The sequence below is a fragment of the Zea mays genome, chromosome 6, assembly GCF_902167145.1.
Source record: "Zea mays cultivar B73 chromosome 6, Zm-B73-REFERENCE-NAM-5.0, whole genome shotgun sequence".
Taxonomy (NCBI): Eukaryota; Viridiplantae; Streptophyta; class Magnoliopsida; order Poales; family Poaceae; genus Zea; species Zea mays.
The window spans coordinates 61,456,438-61,474,345 of record NC_050101.1 but is presented as its reverse complement, the minus strand read 5'-3'; the positions used below and the strand labels follow the sequence as shown (position 1 = coordinate 61,474,345).

Sequence of the window (17,908 nt, the reverse complement as noted above, 5' to 3'; positions counted from 1 at the left end):
CGTCCTCTGCCGCCGGCCGTGCCCTCCTCTGGCGGCCCGCGCCCAGGCGGCCCCTCTCCCCACGCCCAGGCACGCCCAGGCCGCCGCGCCACCGACCTCCTTCGACTCCTCCGGTCCGCGGGCCCCGTGCCCGGTCCTGCCCGATCCGGCCGCAACCTCCTCTGCTCGCCGGCGTCGCCGCTCCGCGCTGCTGCGCCGCCATCCATCCCTCCATGGCTGAGCAGCCGCCTCCCCCTTCCCCCTCCTACTAACACGTCTTCCCTCCCCTCTCCTCCTCTTGGGCCTGTGCTGCCGCCCCTGGCCCGCGCGCTACTGCCGCTCGTCCGCCCCGTGCCGGTTCTCCCGGACCCGCGGGCAGGACCGCCTCCTCTGCGCTTGGGCCAGCATGGGGGTCGGGACCGAGCGCCACCAATGGGGCCCTCACCGCCGCGAGTACCGCCTCTACCCTTAGTGCTGTGGCGACTGCGGTTCCCGCGGGGTTGCAGATCCGGAGGACCCTCCCCCGCCAATCCCCCCTGTCGCTGGTCATCGATCCGCACCCTGTCGTCGATCAGCCGCCTCCTCCACTGGTCGCCCATCAGGGATACACCGTCGCCGCCCTCGCCGCTGCCCGCGCGGAGCACGCGGCGCGGCAGACACTTCTGCGGGACGCGGCCCTCGTGTGGGAGCGCGAGCGCGAGGCAGCCGACGCTATCGCTGCTCAGATTGCCGTGACGGAACAGCTCCTCGCCTCACCTGCGGCTCACGACGGCGGGGCCACCTCCTGCACCCGTGGGCGGCGCATACGGCGTCCCGACCGCACCGACCGTCGGCGCCGGGCCCCGCATCATCCCCACGGTGCTCCGGCATGACCCGAATGACCCGCTCGTGGCTCAGCTCCACCTTCAGGCCGGGAGTGTCCAGAACATTCGTCTCATGGTTCCTGTCGTCCTCGAGCCAGAGTCGCTGTCCTACGCACGCTGGCGGGACTTACTCCTCCTTACCCTTCGCCGCTACGCCCTAGATGACCACGTCCTCTGCGACCTCACCGACGTGGCGCCGACTGCCACGTGGCTCCGCCTCGACATCATCATGCTCACCTGGATCGTGGGGACGATCTCCGTCGACCTCCATAGCCTCCTCTGGAACCTTCCTCACGCTCGGGCTGTTTGGCTAGCCATCGAGGGCCAGTTCCTGGGCAACGCCGAAGCTCGGGCTCTCCGCCTCGACGCGACCTTCCTCACCTTCGTCCAGGGGGACCTCAGTGTCGGTGAGTACTGCCGCAAGATGAAGGCCGTGGCGGACTCACTTGGTGATCTGGGCTGTCCCGTGGAGGACCGCATGCTCGTCCTCAACATCCTCTGCGGCCTCAGCGATCGCTACACCCACCTTTGGTCGTTGATCATGCGCCAGCGTCCCTTCCCTACCTTCCTCCAGGTCCGCGATGACCTTGCCCTGGAGGAGATCACTCTGGGTGCTCAGGCTGCATCGCTCTTCGGCCCGGGGTCCTCGTCCTCCTCGACAGCACTGGAGGCTATCACCCCGACCCGTCCACCTCCTCCGTCCCACTCTGCCCTTGGCCCTCATCCACACGGGCTGAGTAGGGGCGACGGGGCTCGCGGTGGCAGAGGCGGGGCGGTGGTGGTGGTTCCGACGGTGGTGCCCGTGGCAACGCATCGACGCCGGGACCCCAACAGGGTGCGCCTTGGCCCACTTTCCACCACCCGTGGTCACGACGCATCTCCATGTGGCCGTTCCAGGGGCCAGGTTCTGAGGCTCGTCCCCCGGCGGCCATGTTCGCTGGTGCGCAGCCAGGGTTCACCTCGCTGCCGGGGTTCGCCTTCGCCTCTCCGTCGCCCTGGACCTCGACGCCTGCCGCTTCATCGTGGCCCACACCGCCGGCTGCTCCACCGTCCGGGCTGGTTGGTTGGGACGCGACCGCCCTGGCTGCCTTCCAGACTCCCACTCTGACTCCGCCGATGGGTCCCGAGTGGATTGCGGACACTGGTGCTACCGACCACACCACTCCTGACCCTGGTATACTCACCTCTGTCCGCCCTCCTTCCTCTCTCCCTTCGTCCATCATGGTAGCGAATGGATCGTGTTTTCCTGTCACATCTGTGGGTGCCTCCGGCCCTCCCGGCTCTTTTCGTATTCCGGATGTTCTTGTCGCTCCTTCTTTGGTCCACAATCTTCTTTCTATTCGCCGTTTTACTGCTGATAATTCTTGTTCTGTCGAGTTTGACTCTTCTAGTCTTACTGTGAAGGACTCGGCAACTCGGCGACCCCTCCTCAGATGTGACAGCACCGGCCCCCTCTACACCCTTCGGCTTCCGCCCGCCACCTCTTCTTCGTCTTCGTCACCTGCCACTGCTGCTGTTTTTGTTGCCACTACGTCTCCTACCACATGGCATCGTCGCCTTGGTCACCCCGGACGCGAAGCCTTGATGCAGCTTACTCGTAGTGCCACTATCCCATGTACTAGATCACATGATGAGCACCTTTGTCATGCGTGCCAGTTAGGCTGCCATGTTCGTCTTCCGTTTTCTTCTTCTTCCTCACATGCTACTCATGCATTTGATCTTGTACACTGCGATTTGTGGACTTCACCTATTACCAGTATGTCAGGCTACAAATACTATCTTATGGTGCTTGATGATTTTTCTCATTATGTGTGGACTTTCCCTTTGCGTGCCAAGTCTGAAGCTTTCCCCGCCCTCCGCCACTTCTTCGTCTGGGTGTCCACTCAGTTCGGCCTCACCATTAAGGTCGTCCAGTGTGACAATGGTCGGGAGTTCGATAACTCTACCTCCCGCGCCTTCTTTCTCTCCCACAGGATGCAATTGCGGATGTCTTGCCCGTATACCTCCTCCCAGAACGGCAAGGCTGAGCGCATGATCCACACGACCAACGACACCATCCGCACTCTTCTCCTCCAGGCGCACCTTCCGGCACATTTCTGGGCCGAGGGCCTCCACACCTCTACCTACCTCCTCAACCGTCTCCCTTCTACTGCGTGCCCGGCTCCTACTCCTCACCAGGCACTCTTCGGTACCCCTCCGCGCTATGACCACCTCCGTGTTTTCGGGTGTGCTTGCTACCCGAACACCGCTGCCACTGCTCCTCACAAGCTTGCACCCCGTTCCACCCTCTGTGTGTTTCTCGGGCACTCCCCGGACCACAAGGGCTACCGCTGCTTTGACCTCTCCTCTCGCCGGGTCCTCATCTCTCGCCATGTGGTGTTTGATGAGTCCGTATTTCCCTACTCCTCCACCACCACAACACCCTCCTCCGACCCTGACCTTGACCTATTCACTCTCCTTTCGACTGACGCGGTGGTCGAGCCACCTATCCTTCCTCTCTCTCTGCAGGTACTCACTCACCGCCTGTCGCTCCTACCCCCGGCCCGGTGCCTTGCTCGGGTCCGTTGGTGTCGCCTACGGTGGTGTCGCCTCTCCGCGGGGTCCCGTCTCCGATCGCCCCCGGGCCGAGCGGGGGTGGTGGGACTGCACCGCCTGCGGGGCCGTCGGTATCGACCCCTCCGGCCCGCTTCGCCCAGCCGGTGCGCGTCTACCAGCGCCGGCTGCCGCCGCCGGGGTTCGCACCTCCACCGTCGCCACCACCACAGCCGTCCCCACCGGTAACCTCTCCTCCGGCGGCACCGCCGGCGGCCCAGTCCCCGCCAGGGACACCTACACCTCCGTCGCGGCCATCCGCGGCTCCTGTCGAGACGCGGTGTACCACCCACCGCTCCTTCACCGTGACCCACGACACGTCCACCCGATGGTGACGCGGCACGCGGCTGGTACCCTGCCGCCCCGTGTCCTCGCGACCACGCTCGGAGACTCGCAGGTTTCTCCGGTACCCTCCTCCGTCCGCACCGCCCTGCTGTGTAGTTAATAAGCCCTACTTCCTAAGCATTTCCTAGATAACTGTGTTAGTTAATTACAGTCTTTAAAGACCTTGGGCAGCCCAAGAGGTGTACGGCTGCCAAGGTTCTGTACCTCTATATAATCAAAAGCCTCTGGCTAACAGAAATGAGTAATCAGAGTTATCTCCAACATTTGGTACCAGAGCCTTGGTTAGACACCAGAGAGCCACAGGGCCGTCTCCTTACCTTCTCCACTCCATGTCGACCTCTGCTGAGCGTGCTGCCAGGCTCAAGGCCAAGGGTCCCGGCGAAGGAGAGCTGGGCGACTCCTCCGGCCGGGCCGCGCGCTTGAAGGCTGCAGAGGAAGCAGCAGCGCTGGCAGTCCAGGCAGCAAAGCAGGCGGCGGCTGCTGCAGAAGCGGCGGCAAGGACAACGCAGGAGCTACGGGCCGAAATCGCCGCCGAGAAGGGAGAAGATGAGGAGGACTGGGAGGAGGAAGAGGAGACAGAGAGGAATAGGCGGACGCGGACTCCACCGCGAGACAGGAGGCGCTCGCAGTCACCACTGCGGGACCGGAGGCGCTGCCGCGGCGGCGGTCGCTACGAGTCGCCGCAAGGAAGGGTGGTGTACCGCGACTCCGGCAGCGGCACGTCGTGGCCGATGCTGGACAAGACGAACTACTACGAGTGGAGCCAGACCATGAAGCTGAGGATGCAGGCGCGCGATCTCTGGGATGCCATCGAGGGCGGCCCTGTCCAGTTTCGCGATGACAGGCGTGCGCTGGAAGTAATTGTCGGGGCCGTGCCCAAGGAGATGGGCCTTCCACTCCTCGATAAGGAGAAATGTAGTTAATAAGCCTTATTTCCTAAGCATTTCCTAGATAACTGTGTTAGTTAATTACAGTCTTTAAAGACCTTGGGCAGCCCAAGAGGTGTACGGCTGCCAAGGTTCTGTACCTCTATATAATCAAAAGCCTCTGGCTAACAGAAATGAGTAATCAGAGTTATCTCCAACATGCTGGACCCCCACTGGCGTCGGGCGATGGAGGAGGAGTACGCGGCGCTCGTCGCCAACCAGACGTGGGATCTGGTGCCCCGTCTGCTCGGCACCAACGTCGTCACCGGCAAGTGGATCTGGACGCACAAGCGGCGGGCCGATGGTACCCTGGAGCGGTACAAGGCTCGCTGGGTTCTTCGGGGCTTCACTCAGCGCCCCGGAGTCGACTACGATGAGACCTTCAGCCCGGTTGTGAAGCCGGCCACCGTCCGCACGGTGCTCTCACTGGCCCTCGCTCGCTCCTGGCCAGTTCACCAGCTCGACGTCAAGAACGCCTTCCTGCATGGCGCCCTCACCGAGACCGTCTACTGTTGTCAGCCGGTGGGGTTCATGGACTCCTCTCGCCCTGACCTGGTCTGCCGGCTCAATAGGTCCCTCTACGGCCTCAAGCAGGCCCCCCGGGCGTGGCACTCCAGACTGGCTACGTTCCTGGTGACCCTGGGCTTCGTGGAGGCCAAGTCAGACACGTCTCTCTTCGTCCACCATCATGGAGCAGAGACTGCCTACTTGCTTCTCTACGTGGATGACATTGTCCTCACCGCCTCCAGCCCGTCACTTCTTCGCCGCCTCATCGACGCACTTCAGCGGGAGTTTCCGGTCAAGGATCTAGGCGTGCTTCACCATTTCCTGGGGGTTACTGCTGAGCCTCGCCCCTCAGGACTCCTCCTTCACCAGCGACAGTACACTCTTGACATTCTGGAGTGGGCCCAGATGAGTGACTGCAAGCCCTGCTCCACCCCAGTCGACACGCAGGCCAAGCTCTGTGAGGCCACAGGTGACCCAGTCGCGGACCCCACCGGCTACAGGAGTCTTGCAGGTGCCCTTCAGTACCTCACCTTCACCAGGCCAGACATCTACACCGTGCAGCAGATCTGTCTCCATATGCACGATCCCCGGGAGCCCCACCTTGCGGCTCTCAAACGCCTCCTCCGCTATCTTCGGGGCACCATCGACTACGGGCTGCTTCTTCATCGGTCTACCTCCGACGAGCTGGTCGTCTACACCGACGCTGACTGGGCTGGGTGCCTAGACACTCGGCGCTCCACCTCCGGCTATGCCGTCTTCTTAGGCGGCAACATGGTGTCCTGGTCGTCGAAGCGCCAGCCGGTCGTTTCCCGCTCGAGTGCGGAGGCGGAGTACCGTGCCGTGGCCAACGGCGTGGCGGAGGCTACCTGGCTACGACAGCTCCTCGCTGAGCTTCACAGTCCCCTATCCAGGAGCACGCTGGTCTACTGCGACAACGTCAGCGCGGTCTACCTCTCCACCAACCCAGTGCAGCACCAGCGGACCAAGCATGTAGAGATCGATCTACACTTCGTCCGCGATTATGTCGCCGCCGGTGCTGTTCGGGTCCTCCACGTCCCGACCACCTCCCAGTTTGCCGACATCTTCACCAAGGGTCTTTCGTCCTCGACCTTCGCCGAGTTTCGCTCCAGCCTCAACATCAGTAGTGGCTAGTTGAGTCTGTTGGGGGATCCTATTGTGTGTGATGTACTTCTTCTTTTCGAGTCCAGTCTGTAAACTCCACTGCGACGGAAGTTCAGACTGCGGGGGGGTGTTAGAATATGTGGATTAGGCCCATGAGGCTAAGCCCATGTGGCCCATGTATAAACCCTATATAGCCACCCCTAGGGTTGGCCCAGTTAATCAAGAGTTATCCTTCTAACATTTCCTTCCTCCCACATCCGCCACCTCCACCCCTGCCCAGGTCCAATCGCCACCGGATTCTGCGCCGCCACCCTGGGAGGCTCATCCTTCCCTCCCGAGGGCGGCTCCCTTCCCTGGCTGGCCCTGCCCCCTCCCCTCTGATGGACGCGGCCGCCGCGGCCCTGCACGCCGTCGCGGGCGAGCACGCAGGTGCGGACCGCTGCCACCGCTGCCGCAAGCAGGCACAAGGGCGCGGGCTGCCACCGCGGGCGCACGAGCATGAGCGCCGCCGCCACACAGGCCCGCGGGTGCGCAAGCGCGTGGACGCCGACGCCGCACCCCGGCTTAACGGTGTGCCACCGCCGTCGCAGGTTACTCCCGGGGGCGGCCCCATCTCCTTCCTCGCCGGTGCAGCCCCCCACAGCGTGTCACCCGTCCCTGGTGCCCCGCCCCACATCTCCTTGGCGGCCGCCCCTCTCCTGCTCTCTGGTGGCGTGGCAGCCGCCCCCAGCTACGGCGACCGCGACGGCCTCCTCTCCCATCGACGGCCCCCCTCATGGCCAGTCCTCATGGCATGCCTCCCATCGTCGTTAGCCGCTTGATTCGCCGCGCCTCCCGGCGCCGACCGGCCAGAAGGCTACTCCCCTCCTCTCTATTGCACCCCCCCTTCGACCTGCGCCCATAATCGACGTCAAACTCCCTTGCCAGGTCCGGCGCAGGCCCCTGCCCGGCTGGACCCGCCCTGCCGCGTGCCTTCCTTCTTCGTTGCCTTCGTTGGATCCGTCGCTGCCGCAGCTTCCTCGGCCGGGTCCACCGCTGTCGTGACATTCCCCGGCTAGATCCATCCACCCTTTGGCCGGATTGCTGTCTTTATGGATGGATCGGTCGCTGTCATGGCTTTCCCGACTGGATCCTACCCCTTCTTGCTTCTTTCCCGACTGGACCCTTTGGCCGGATTGCCACCCTGATCGACGCAGAAGCATGCGCTGTCGCTGGCTTCCATGGCGAGGCTCCTCGACGACCGGTCGCGGAACGAAGCAAGAAGACCCTGAGGTTGCTGTTGTCCTTTTGTGTTGCCTCGCCGATCCTTGACGCTCGAACGTCGACCCCTCCCGAAGAATAGGCTACGACTGTGTGTCTCCCAGCCACGACCACCTCAACTTCGGCTAACTCGGCATCCAGGGGCTATTGTCTTCTCGGAGTACACATCGGTCTCTACTCCAGCCGCAACATTCGCACCCTCACAACGCTGCGACTGCGGGGGGATTTCAACCCATCGGCTCCTACCTTCGGCTTTTCTACTCCAGTGTCATTGCGTGTGGTGCCCCCGTTGCGACTGCGGGGGATGTTAGACTGTGTGTGTGGGCCGACACCACTGTTGGGCTGCCGGACCTTTAGGGTTAGGGTCCTGTGAGTCTATATATTGTACCCCATGTCCCCATCTCCTATGCAATACATCAAGTACTACAGTTTACTACAATACCATCCTAATTGCACAAATGCATGCAGAAACGAATTTACGTTGGCCGTGGAATGCATGAAAGCCAAGTTTCACTTTTTAAGTGAGTTTAGTATACTCTTTGTTTATTTTTAATATTTATTTATTATTTTACTACTTTTCTCTCTTGGGATGCTTATTCTCGTCTGTTCAATTCAAAGGTATACATTTTTTTGGATTTTGCTGCTATGCTCCAAATTTTCGTTTAGCTACTTTGTCCAAGTAAGTTCTACAATTAGATGTTTTTGCAATGTTTCTTCTATGTGCTGGATCTAAAGTTCGTCTTAATTTGCAGATTCAGCCTCTAATAAAACCAACAAAGGATGTAATGGGTGTTCATAATATTCATTACGAGTGGCATGAATTTTTTCCAAATGGTAATTGATTATTTCGTTCATTCTTTCTTGGGTGAGATCTCCATTGAGGGAATCCTTTTCTTTATATAATATAAAACTATTACCTTTGCAGCATCCTATAATATTGGTGCCATCATGTCTCTATGGGCTCCTGTTCTACTGGTATACACTTACCCTATATATATATATATATATATTCATCAGCTAGGGTGATGGACCCAACAGTCCATCACCTGGATCACCCTAGTGCCCGACCGCGCACGCCCTCCCATGCGGCCCTGCACCTCGCACGGCTCGTGCCCGCGTGGCTCGTGCCTGCGCGGCTCGCACCCGCGTGGCTCTCGTGCATGTGCGACTCCGCCCCGTGCGGCTCGTTTTTTAGCCACATTAAGTCATTCCAATCAACATTAAGTCATTCTAGTAAATATTAAGTCATTTTCAGAAAAAACATTAAGTTATTATTGTTTCAGCCATTTTTCTGGGTTTTCTCAGACATTTTCTATGTTATTGGAATCAACATTAAGTTATTCTAGTAAATATTAATTCATTTTTCAGAAAACATTAAGTTATTTATTGTTTCAGCCATTTTTTGGGTTTTTTCAGTCATTTCTTATGTTATTAGTTCAGTCATTCACGAAAATATTATGTCATTTCAAGAAATACTAAGTAGTTCTTGTTTTTCAGTCGTTCTTCATGTTTTTTCCAGACATTTTCGGTTTTGGTTTAGTCATTATAGGCAACATTATGCCATTCTAGCATATAGGCAACATTAAGTCATTTTCGTTTTTCAAACAATTTTTCATATTTTTCAGATATTCCTTGTTTTTGGTTCAGTCATTCTAGTCAAAATTAAGTCATTTCAAGCATTCAGGTACCATTAAGTCATACAACATATAGAAAACATTAAGTCATTTGAGCGCGTTAAGTCATTCATACAGAAAATGTTAAGTCATCAAGCATTCACAATGGCTTGGCTCATGAGGGGGGCACGCGCGGGTACGGTGGCTCGACTTGTGAGAGGGCGCGTGCTGGGTAAGGCGGCTCGGTTCGTGGGCGAGGCGCGGGCGCTGACTCGTGTACGGGCGCGGGGTGGCAGCTCGGCTCGTGGCTGGGGCGCAGGGTGGGACGTGGGCAGGGGCGCGCGGTCGGGTGCCTTTGGTCGGGTCTAGGTGATGGATCACCGGTCCATCACCCTAGGTGATGAATAGATCTGCATATATATATATTATTTGTCACCCTTGATGATAATCACCTACCCTGGAATGACTTAAGAAATTTAAGTTATTTGTGATATTTGTAAATCATTTTAGGGTGGATGATCATCACCTACGATAACCAATAGCACTGCCCTATATATCAACGCTATTTGACACCCTAGATGAAGCTTCATCCAACCGATAATTACTAAACAATCTTAAGTAATTTCACGATAACGATTGAATATCGCTCAGTCATAACCGTTAATTACTGAAGATCGTTCAATAATTACCGGCTAGGTGAAGCTCTTCACCTAAGGTGACGAATAGCATATATATGTATATTATCTGTCTAGTAATATCATCTTATTCATAGCCTTTTATTTGCTTATCCGACTTGTATATTTTATCTGGCTACTAATATTTGTCTTATTCTTCTCCTTTGTTTTGAAACTGTAACTCTAATATTCATTAGTGTTGCCTTTAATTCTTGCAGGTCTATTTAATGGATACACAAATTTGGTATGCCATCTTCTCTACGATATTTGGTGGCATGACTGGAGCACTTGGGCGACTTGGGGAGGTAATAATGAGTCTATATGTTACTCGTCGAGCATGAGAATGTGTAGAGAGTTTGATTGCCAAATGCTTCTTTTTTGCAATGACTTTTGTATTAAGTGGGTAATTGAATAGACTGAACCCACAAGTAGTTGCATAAACCAATAAGATTGAACTTTACAAATGAAATAATTCAATATATAATATATTAGATTGTATTAGACTGTTTTGTTTTCTGTCTAAGTGTTATGGGTCGAGAGCCCATCCCATGTAACCCGCTATATGTAATACTTAGCCCACTGTCAATGGATTAGAGTTTCACTTCTTCCAACATGGTATCCAGCCAGGTTTTTCTCTCTCCTCCCCTCCCCTAGTTGTCGCCTGCCTCTTGCTGCTCTCTGCCACCACTAGGCCTCTCCAGCCATTGGCATCGCCGCAGGGGCCATAGTCGGCTACTCCCCCCCTTCTTCGTTTCCTCTTCTCCCCCTCACCCTTTCCTCAATGTTGGGCCACTTTTGTTGCCCCCGTTGTCGGCTCGTCGCCCCTTCCACTCCAATCGTTGGTGCCCCTTCCTCTACAGTCGCCCTAGCCGATGCCGCTGTCTTGGCCGGCGCCTTCCCGTAGATGTCCTTGGTCAGAGTAGGGCCTAGGCACCCTGCATCGCCTCCGCATCGCCTCCGTCGGACTATCCACCCCTCTTGTGGGTGGTAGCCCCAGGCTTTGCCATCTGTCATCGTCGTTGTTAGCCTAGCCGCCGTCGCTGCTGTTGGCCTAGTTGCCGTTAGCCTAGGCATGGCTAGCAGGGGGGGCCTTTTTTGGGTCCTCTCCATCTTTCATGCCTTCATCGGCTGCTGTTGCTGCCAAATCCTGGTTGTATTGGTGCAACAATAGTTGATCGACAGGCCCAACATTATATTTATGAAAACCTTTTGAAACAAAAGGTGCATGCCCCCAAATATCTGAGTGAATCAAATCAAATGGTCTAGCAGAATGAGGGTCACTAGGGAAATATGTAAGTTGTATTTGTTTTCCAAGATGACAACCTTTACACTGAAAACTAGACTCAACAGATATATGACCTAAGCAACCTGATTTTATTAGTGTAGACAAACGAGGTCCACACAGATGACCAAGACGATGGTGCCATTGGGCAAATGACACAGCAGATGCTAATGCAGCAGAAGGCACATGACTCGAAGAGGTAGTGGATGAAGGAAAGCGCAAGTTATCCAAGATGTACAGGCGAGGAGCAGCTCTACGACGACAACCATTCCCAATCACATCTCGTATGCGACGATCCTATATAAAATAAGATGAGTCATCAAATCCAACAAAACAATTGTGATATGTAATTTATCCCACTGAAAGAGGATCCATAGATAACGTAGGTGCAAAGAAAATATTGGGGATAGTAAAATGAGGATTGAAAAGTGAACCCTAATGAGTGACGGGCATAAAGTACCCATCAATAGTATGAATAGAAGCACCATTAGTGACACGTGTAGCAGATGCGAAAGGGCCTCTAGCTGAGTTGGTTAGGTGGTCTGAGTAGCACTCCTTAGGTCCTGGGTTCGACTCCCCATGGGAGCGAAATTCAGGCTGTGGTTAAAAAAAATCCCCTCGTCTGTCCCACGCCAAAGCACAGGTCTAAGGCTCAGCCCCGGACGTGGTCGTTCTCACATGGGTTTCGATGCCGCTGTGTATGGGTGGGGCAGGGGTTCGAGGGTTTTCTCGACCTGTGTGAGAAGGTCTTCTTCTTAATACAATGCCCGGGGGCTATCTTACCCCTGCAGGTCGAGTTTTTTTTACGTGTAGTAGATGCCAATTGTGACTGATCAGATGTCACATGGAAGGAATCTCCAGAGTCAAGAACCCAAGACGAGGATGATGCACTAGTGGATGAAGTAGCAGCAACAGCAACTGAGCCTCTAGTGGATATCCGGTACCACGTCCACGAGCAGCACGACGAGCTCGAAAATCAGCTAGCTTCTCCGGAAACTTAGCAAAGCAGTTTTCAGAGCGGTGAGTAATCTGTTTGCAATTCTCATAAGGCTGAAAAGAGGGATGCCTGAGTTTCTGAACAACAACCAATACACTATGAGGACCCTCACCAACAGGAGAAGACATAGACTTAAGACGACTTTCTTCGGCAAGTAATTCAAGCAACACCTTAGCCATGGTGAGAGTGTCAGAAGTATGAAGCAATCGTGCATGAAGTGTATCAAACTCAGGTCGAACTCCCATAACAAAGCAGGCACCATAGAGGTCAATGTCCCCATCAGACGATCAAAGGCTGAGTAGTACTCATCAATAGACATATCATGTTGCTCAATGTTATGAGTTTGTTGCATAAGGGTGTGTAACAGTGCACCACTATCCTAAACAAAGCATTCCTTCAAATGTGACCAAATAGGAAATAGCTTTAGCAGTTGTGAATTTTAACAAAGTCATTATCATGGATGGTTTGGTACTATTGACCATTGCAGCCATAACTTTGCCACCATTAATTTCCCATGTTCTAATCGCTATAGCATTGCTCCGATCATCAACAAGAACTAGTGGAGCTTCAGTCAGGTGAAACAGTAAACCATGACCTCTCAATGCAGTTTGAACAGAAAAGGCCCACTAGGATAGTTCTGCCCATCAAGCACAATATTGACAACTATAGTATTGACAGACATAGTGATGAGAAGTAACTGAATGAATGAACATAGAACTGGGTACCAAAATCACCGAAGGTAGATCAGATCCAACCAAACTTTTGAGTTGGAGCAGAGTAGGCGGCGCCGGGCACCGGGCAGGGGTGACGACGGACGACGCCGTAAGAAGAAGAGGATGGTGCGACCACGACACGACAGCGCTAAACGACCAAAAAATGGGTGGGATTACAGGGCGGGATTAATGCTAACCCTAACCTACTTTGTTACCATGTTACCTTTTGGAAATAACAAAGGATGATTAGTCCATAGGTGCTGTGGAGATTATATATAGAGGCCAGTAGGCCATAGCAATAGGTTTGGCTTAATGGGCCTTAACAGACATATGAGCTGATTGTCTACATCATTGCTCACTAGGTCGGGTGCCTAGACACCCGTCGGTCTACCTCTGACTATACGGTGTTTCTTGGGGGCCAACCTCATTTCTTGGTTCTCCGAGCGTGAACCCGTGGTCTCTCGCTCTAGTTCTAAGGCTGAGTATCGAGCCGTCGCCAATGGGGTGGCTAAAGCGAGCTGGTTTGTGCTAGCTTCTCTAGGAGCTTCACAATCTCTTCACTAGGAGCACATGTGTCTACTACGATAACGTTGGCACCATCTACCTCTCCGTCAATCATTCCAACACTAGCACACAAAGAATGTTGAGATCGATCTTCACTTTGTCCATGAGCTCGTTGCTATCGGGGACTTAAGTGTTCGTCACGCCCCGATGAGCTCGTAGTTTACCGACATCTCCTTGTTTTTCTTGGAGTTTCGATTCAGTCTCAACAACTGTCGTAGCTAGAGTTTCGACTTCGGAGAGTATTAGACTAATTAGACTGTTTTGTTTCCTATCTAAGTGTTATGGGCCTAGAGCACAACCCATATAACTCAATTTATGTCCCACTATCAAGGCATTATCATTTTACTTCTTCCAACACATTATACAAAGTCTAATGCAAAATATTTTCTATACGGAAAAATCTTACCGAAATGTCCTAACAGTTGAAATGCTTCTGCACACTAAAAATTCAATTGAATAGATAAGTTTGGTAATGTGATTTTAGAATTGTTGCACAAGGCATTTTTATGGTTGTAAGGATTTGTGTTCTGGCTTACTGTTCTCTTTATTTCTTTTATGATCAAATTTCAAGCTTTTTTTGCTTTATTTAATGACATGTGAAAGGGTCTCTAGCTGAATTGGTTAGGTTGTCTGAGTAGCGCTCCTCAGGTCTTAAGTTCAAATCCCCGTGGGTGTGAATTTCAGGCTGTGGTTAAAAAATCTCTTGTTTGTGTTACGCTAAAGCATAGGTCTAAGTTTTAGTCGCGGTCATTCTCACTTCTCACATGGGCTACAGTGCCGCTGTGTTTGTGTAGGGGTTCAGATGTTTTCTCGACTTGTGTGAGAAGGTTCTCTTCTTAATATACCTGGGGCTATCATACCCCGCGAATCAAGTTTTTTATTTAATGACATATACTCTATCCATATTATTAATAAATTTCAGAGACTTATTCTGATGGCATGTTGCACGCACAATCTGATTCACTCCTTTAACTGTTGCCACGTTTCTATTAATGTTATTGTTTTCTTTTTAAAAAAAGTTATTGGCCTTGTGCAATAGTTAGACATGTGTATACCATTTATGTAACAGTTGAATAATATCAATCTACTTTCTAATTGAGCTGTTAATCTATATGCATTAGATACGAACATTGGGAATGCTGAGATCACGATTCCATTCTTTGCCTGGAGCCTTCAACACATATTTGGTGCCTTCAGATAAAAGCAAAAATAGGCGCTTTTCACTCTCAAAGCGCTTTGCTGAGGTTTCAAATCGCTGAAATTTTTGGCATGATACCCTTGATAAACTAAGGTAATTTCTTATTATAAGTTATTGAACATACAGGTTTCTCCCAACAAGAGAACTGAGGCCGCCAAGTTTGCTCAATTGTGGAATGAAGTAATATGCAGTTTCCGGGAAGAAGATCTTATAAGTGATGGGTGAGGAACTAACCTCATGTTTAGTAAGAAAATATTATTCTTGCAGTGCAGCTGAGAACTTTTTGTTGCATAGGGAGATGGACTTGTTAGTGGTTCCTTATTCGTCAGACCCCAGCCTCAAATTGATGCAGTGGCCTCTGTTCTTGCTTGCTAGCAAGGTTTGGTGAAATAGATTTGTAACTTGTTTGCACATTTTTAATAGTACATATGAGTGCAATTTATTATGTTTGATGCAGATACCTATAGCTTTAGACATGGCGGCACAATTTAGACCTAGAGATTCAGATCTTTGGAAACGTATATGTGCTGATGAGTACATGAAATGTGCTGTACTGGAATGTTATGAATCATTCAAACTCGTTCTTAATTTATTGGTGGTTGGAGAAAATGAAAAAAGGTATTTTCCAATTTTTTCCACTCTTTTCATGCTGTTTGTTATAACGAATTCTATCATACTATTTCCAATATTTCTTCACAACAAAAGAAGTTAACACTGTCACTCGAAATTCTTATCTGTAAAATTGTAACTTGCTTCCACTGTAGTGCTCGAGGAAATAAGTATCTCAATATGAGACTAAGGAATAAGGTGGTGCTAAGCACCTTTTTCTTCAACAATGTTACTACTATGCTCATTTAGACATGCCATAAAAACCATTTTTGTTAGGCGAATGGATTAGCTGCACAAAGTCTAAGATCGAACACAAACTATGTTCTACAAGAGAGAAATCATGAAAAAAATTAAAAAATGGTAAATGTGAAGCCAGCTAAGTAAATGTGGTAGAAAACTTTGAACCCTTCTTTCCTGCAAAACCATGCCTGCCACAAGCATCAGTTTCAAAGGTGCTTATCTGGAGGCACTTTATAATAAATTAATTTATATGTTCCCTAATATCTAAACATCGGGAACATGCTAAGCCAAATATTCTTGTTCCTTTTAGGAGATAAAATTTCCTAGAAGCCTTCTTTTGGCTCTTGGGCACTCTGTGTCTCTTGTGTTCTGGCAGGCTATGGTAGCCTGTCATGTGTGCCCCTTCGTCACTCCTGTAATTCACTCTTTTTTGTTTTCTTTTCAATTGAAAGGCATACCTTCTACCATTGTGTTAAAAAACAAGCCGACAGTCATATACCAGTATATTGGACTGAATTATTTTCACTCTTACTAATGATTCCAGAATCAATATCAGGATATGAGCTTTACATTGTCCTATTTAATTAGTCACGTGTGAGCCACTAAGCCAAGCTTATAAATCCTATATTGAGAATATAGAATCCAACATTTTCTGATTTGCATATGGATGCACATATTCATATTTCAATATTCAGGAACTAACTATTCCAAAATGAACCCGGGAGAAGGACAGACAACTAGACAAGCACCACCATAGATGTATAATATAATGGAATGATTCTAATTATCAAGCTTTAGCTGTTTCTAAATATGTAACCTAAATGATCCTGAAGGCATATGTGTTTAGCTTCTTCAACTGCATGGCTGTTTGTGCACTTATGTCTTTGAACTCCATGTCCAGTTGCTGATCCTATTTTGGAATGTTTGTTCGTTAACATCAACAGGATTATTGGTATTATAATCAAAGAAATAGAAGGTAATATTGGAAAGAATACATTCCTTGCCAATTTTAGAATGAGCGCACTCCCAGTTCTTTGCAAGAAATTTGTAGAGCTTGTGTCTACCTTGGTAATGCAATTTTACTACTTAATTCAATGTTCTTCTATTTGGCAACTCCAGTATTTCAAGTTTTTAAGACAGATTATCAATCATGTATTGATTGTGATACTACCATCACACGGTCACTTGCAGAAAGAAAGAGATGCCTCAAAGTTTGATAACGTGGTGCTGTTGCTTCAAGACATGTTAGAAGTGATAACAAGAGATATGATGGTTAATGAGATTAGGTTCTTTGTTGATTCCCTGACAATTATATGCACATATTCATGTGTATAGGCAACTAACAATTATTTACCTTTTATCATTTTCAGAGAGCTGGCTGAGTTTGGTCATGGTAATAAGGATTCAGTTCCAAGAAGACAACTTTTTGCTGGTTCTGGTACAAAGCCTGCAATTGTTTTCCCTCCTCCGGTTTCAGCACAGTGGGAAGAACAGGTTATATAAGCAAATTGTTGATTGCCTGTATTACCAAGCGTGTGTCTTAGAGTATATTGTCTTGTATAACAGTGTTCACAAACTCCAATGTCTACAGATTAAGCGATTGTACCTTCTTTTGACTGTGAAAGAATCTGCAATGGACGTCCCAACAAATTTAGAAGCTCGTCGAAGAATAGCATTTTTCACTAATTCACTATTCATGGACATGCCTCGTGCACCTAGAGTACGCAAAATGCTCTCATTCAGGTTATTCTCATATAGAAACTTGTTCATAATATTGCAAAACTGCTGCAGTATTTAATGTTATCGCAGTATCATAATTCATATGTTTCTCTTGATCCTATTCAAGAATTTCTTAAAAAATAAGAGAAAAAACTTATTATGCCTTTGAACTATTTTATTTAATTAATAAGGACAATTAAGCTTTAACTAGCTGGTATTCTATCCCTGTAACCTTGATATTTTTCATGTCTTCCAAATATTTTGATTGAATCCTAGTCTGTTCCGTCCTCTGCTTAGTATTCTCTAAAATGAAAATCATGATGTTCTGTTGTTCACAAGTTTACATGAATACTTTTGGAAGGAACTTATCTCAGAATGTGTGCCTTCAAATAAAGAGAGAGGCAAACTACATTATGTTGGGAATAGTCCCATATTGTGAGTTGTAGGTGGGAAAACAAGATTTATATGGTTGAGGGTGCAACCCTTAATGGGCTAGCTTTTTTGGGGAGAGTTGGCCCAACAGACCTAAAACTGCTACTATACGTTCGAGTGCGTTTGTCGCGGCCCGACGACCTGCAGTGTGTGTGTGGGTGCGCCGTGTGTGCGGGTGACCGGGCGGGCACATTGTGTGTCGACGGTCTGGTTCCAACAATAGTACCACATTGTGAGTTGTGGGTGGGGGCAAGCATTCTTTATATGGTTGAG

At 50.7% G+C, this 17,908-nt stretch overlaps 1 protein-coding gene across 2 annotated transcripts in view; it reads left to right on the top strand.

The window, feature by feature from the left end:
- LOC100501270 (uncharacterized) overlaps positions 1-17,908 on the top strand; it is a 60,759-nt gene that overhangs the window by 27,415 nt on the left and 15,436 nt on the right. For both annotated transcript variants that reach the window (XM_020539145.2, XM_020539146.2), the window contains exons 17-29: positions 8,063-8,115; positions 8,213-8,273; positions 8,347-8,428; positions 8,520-8,569; positions 10,100-10,186; positions 14,559-14,681; positions 14,762-14,856; positions 14,930-15,014; positions 15,093-15,253; positions 16,429-16,552; positions 16,676-16,770; positions 16,855-16,978; positions 17,076-17,227. In XM_020539145.2, coding sequence (XP_020394734.1) covers positions 8,063-8,115; positions 8,213-8,273; positions 8,347-8,428; positions 8,520-8,569; positions 10,100-10,186; positions 14,559-14,681; positions 14,762-14,856; positions 14,930-15,014; positions 15,093-15,253; positions 16,429-16,552; positions 16,676-16,770; positions 16,855-16,978; positions 17,076-17,227 — 1,292 coding nt within the window. The remainder of the gene's footprint in view (positions 1-8,062; positions 8,116-8,212; positions 8,274-8,346; positions 8,429-8,519; positions 8,570-10,099; positions 10,187-14,558; positions 14,682-14,761; positions 14,857-14,929; positions 15,015-15,092; positions 15,254-16,428; positions 16,553-16,675; positions 16,771-16,854; positions 16,979-17,075; positions 17,228-17,908) is intronic.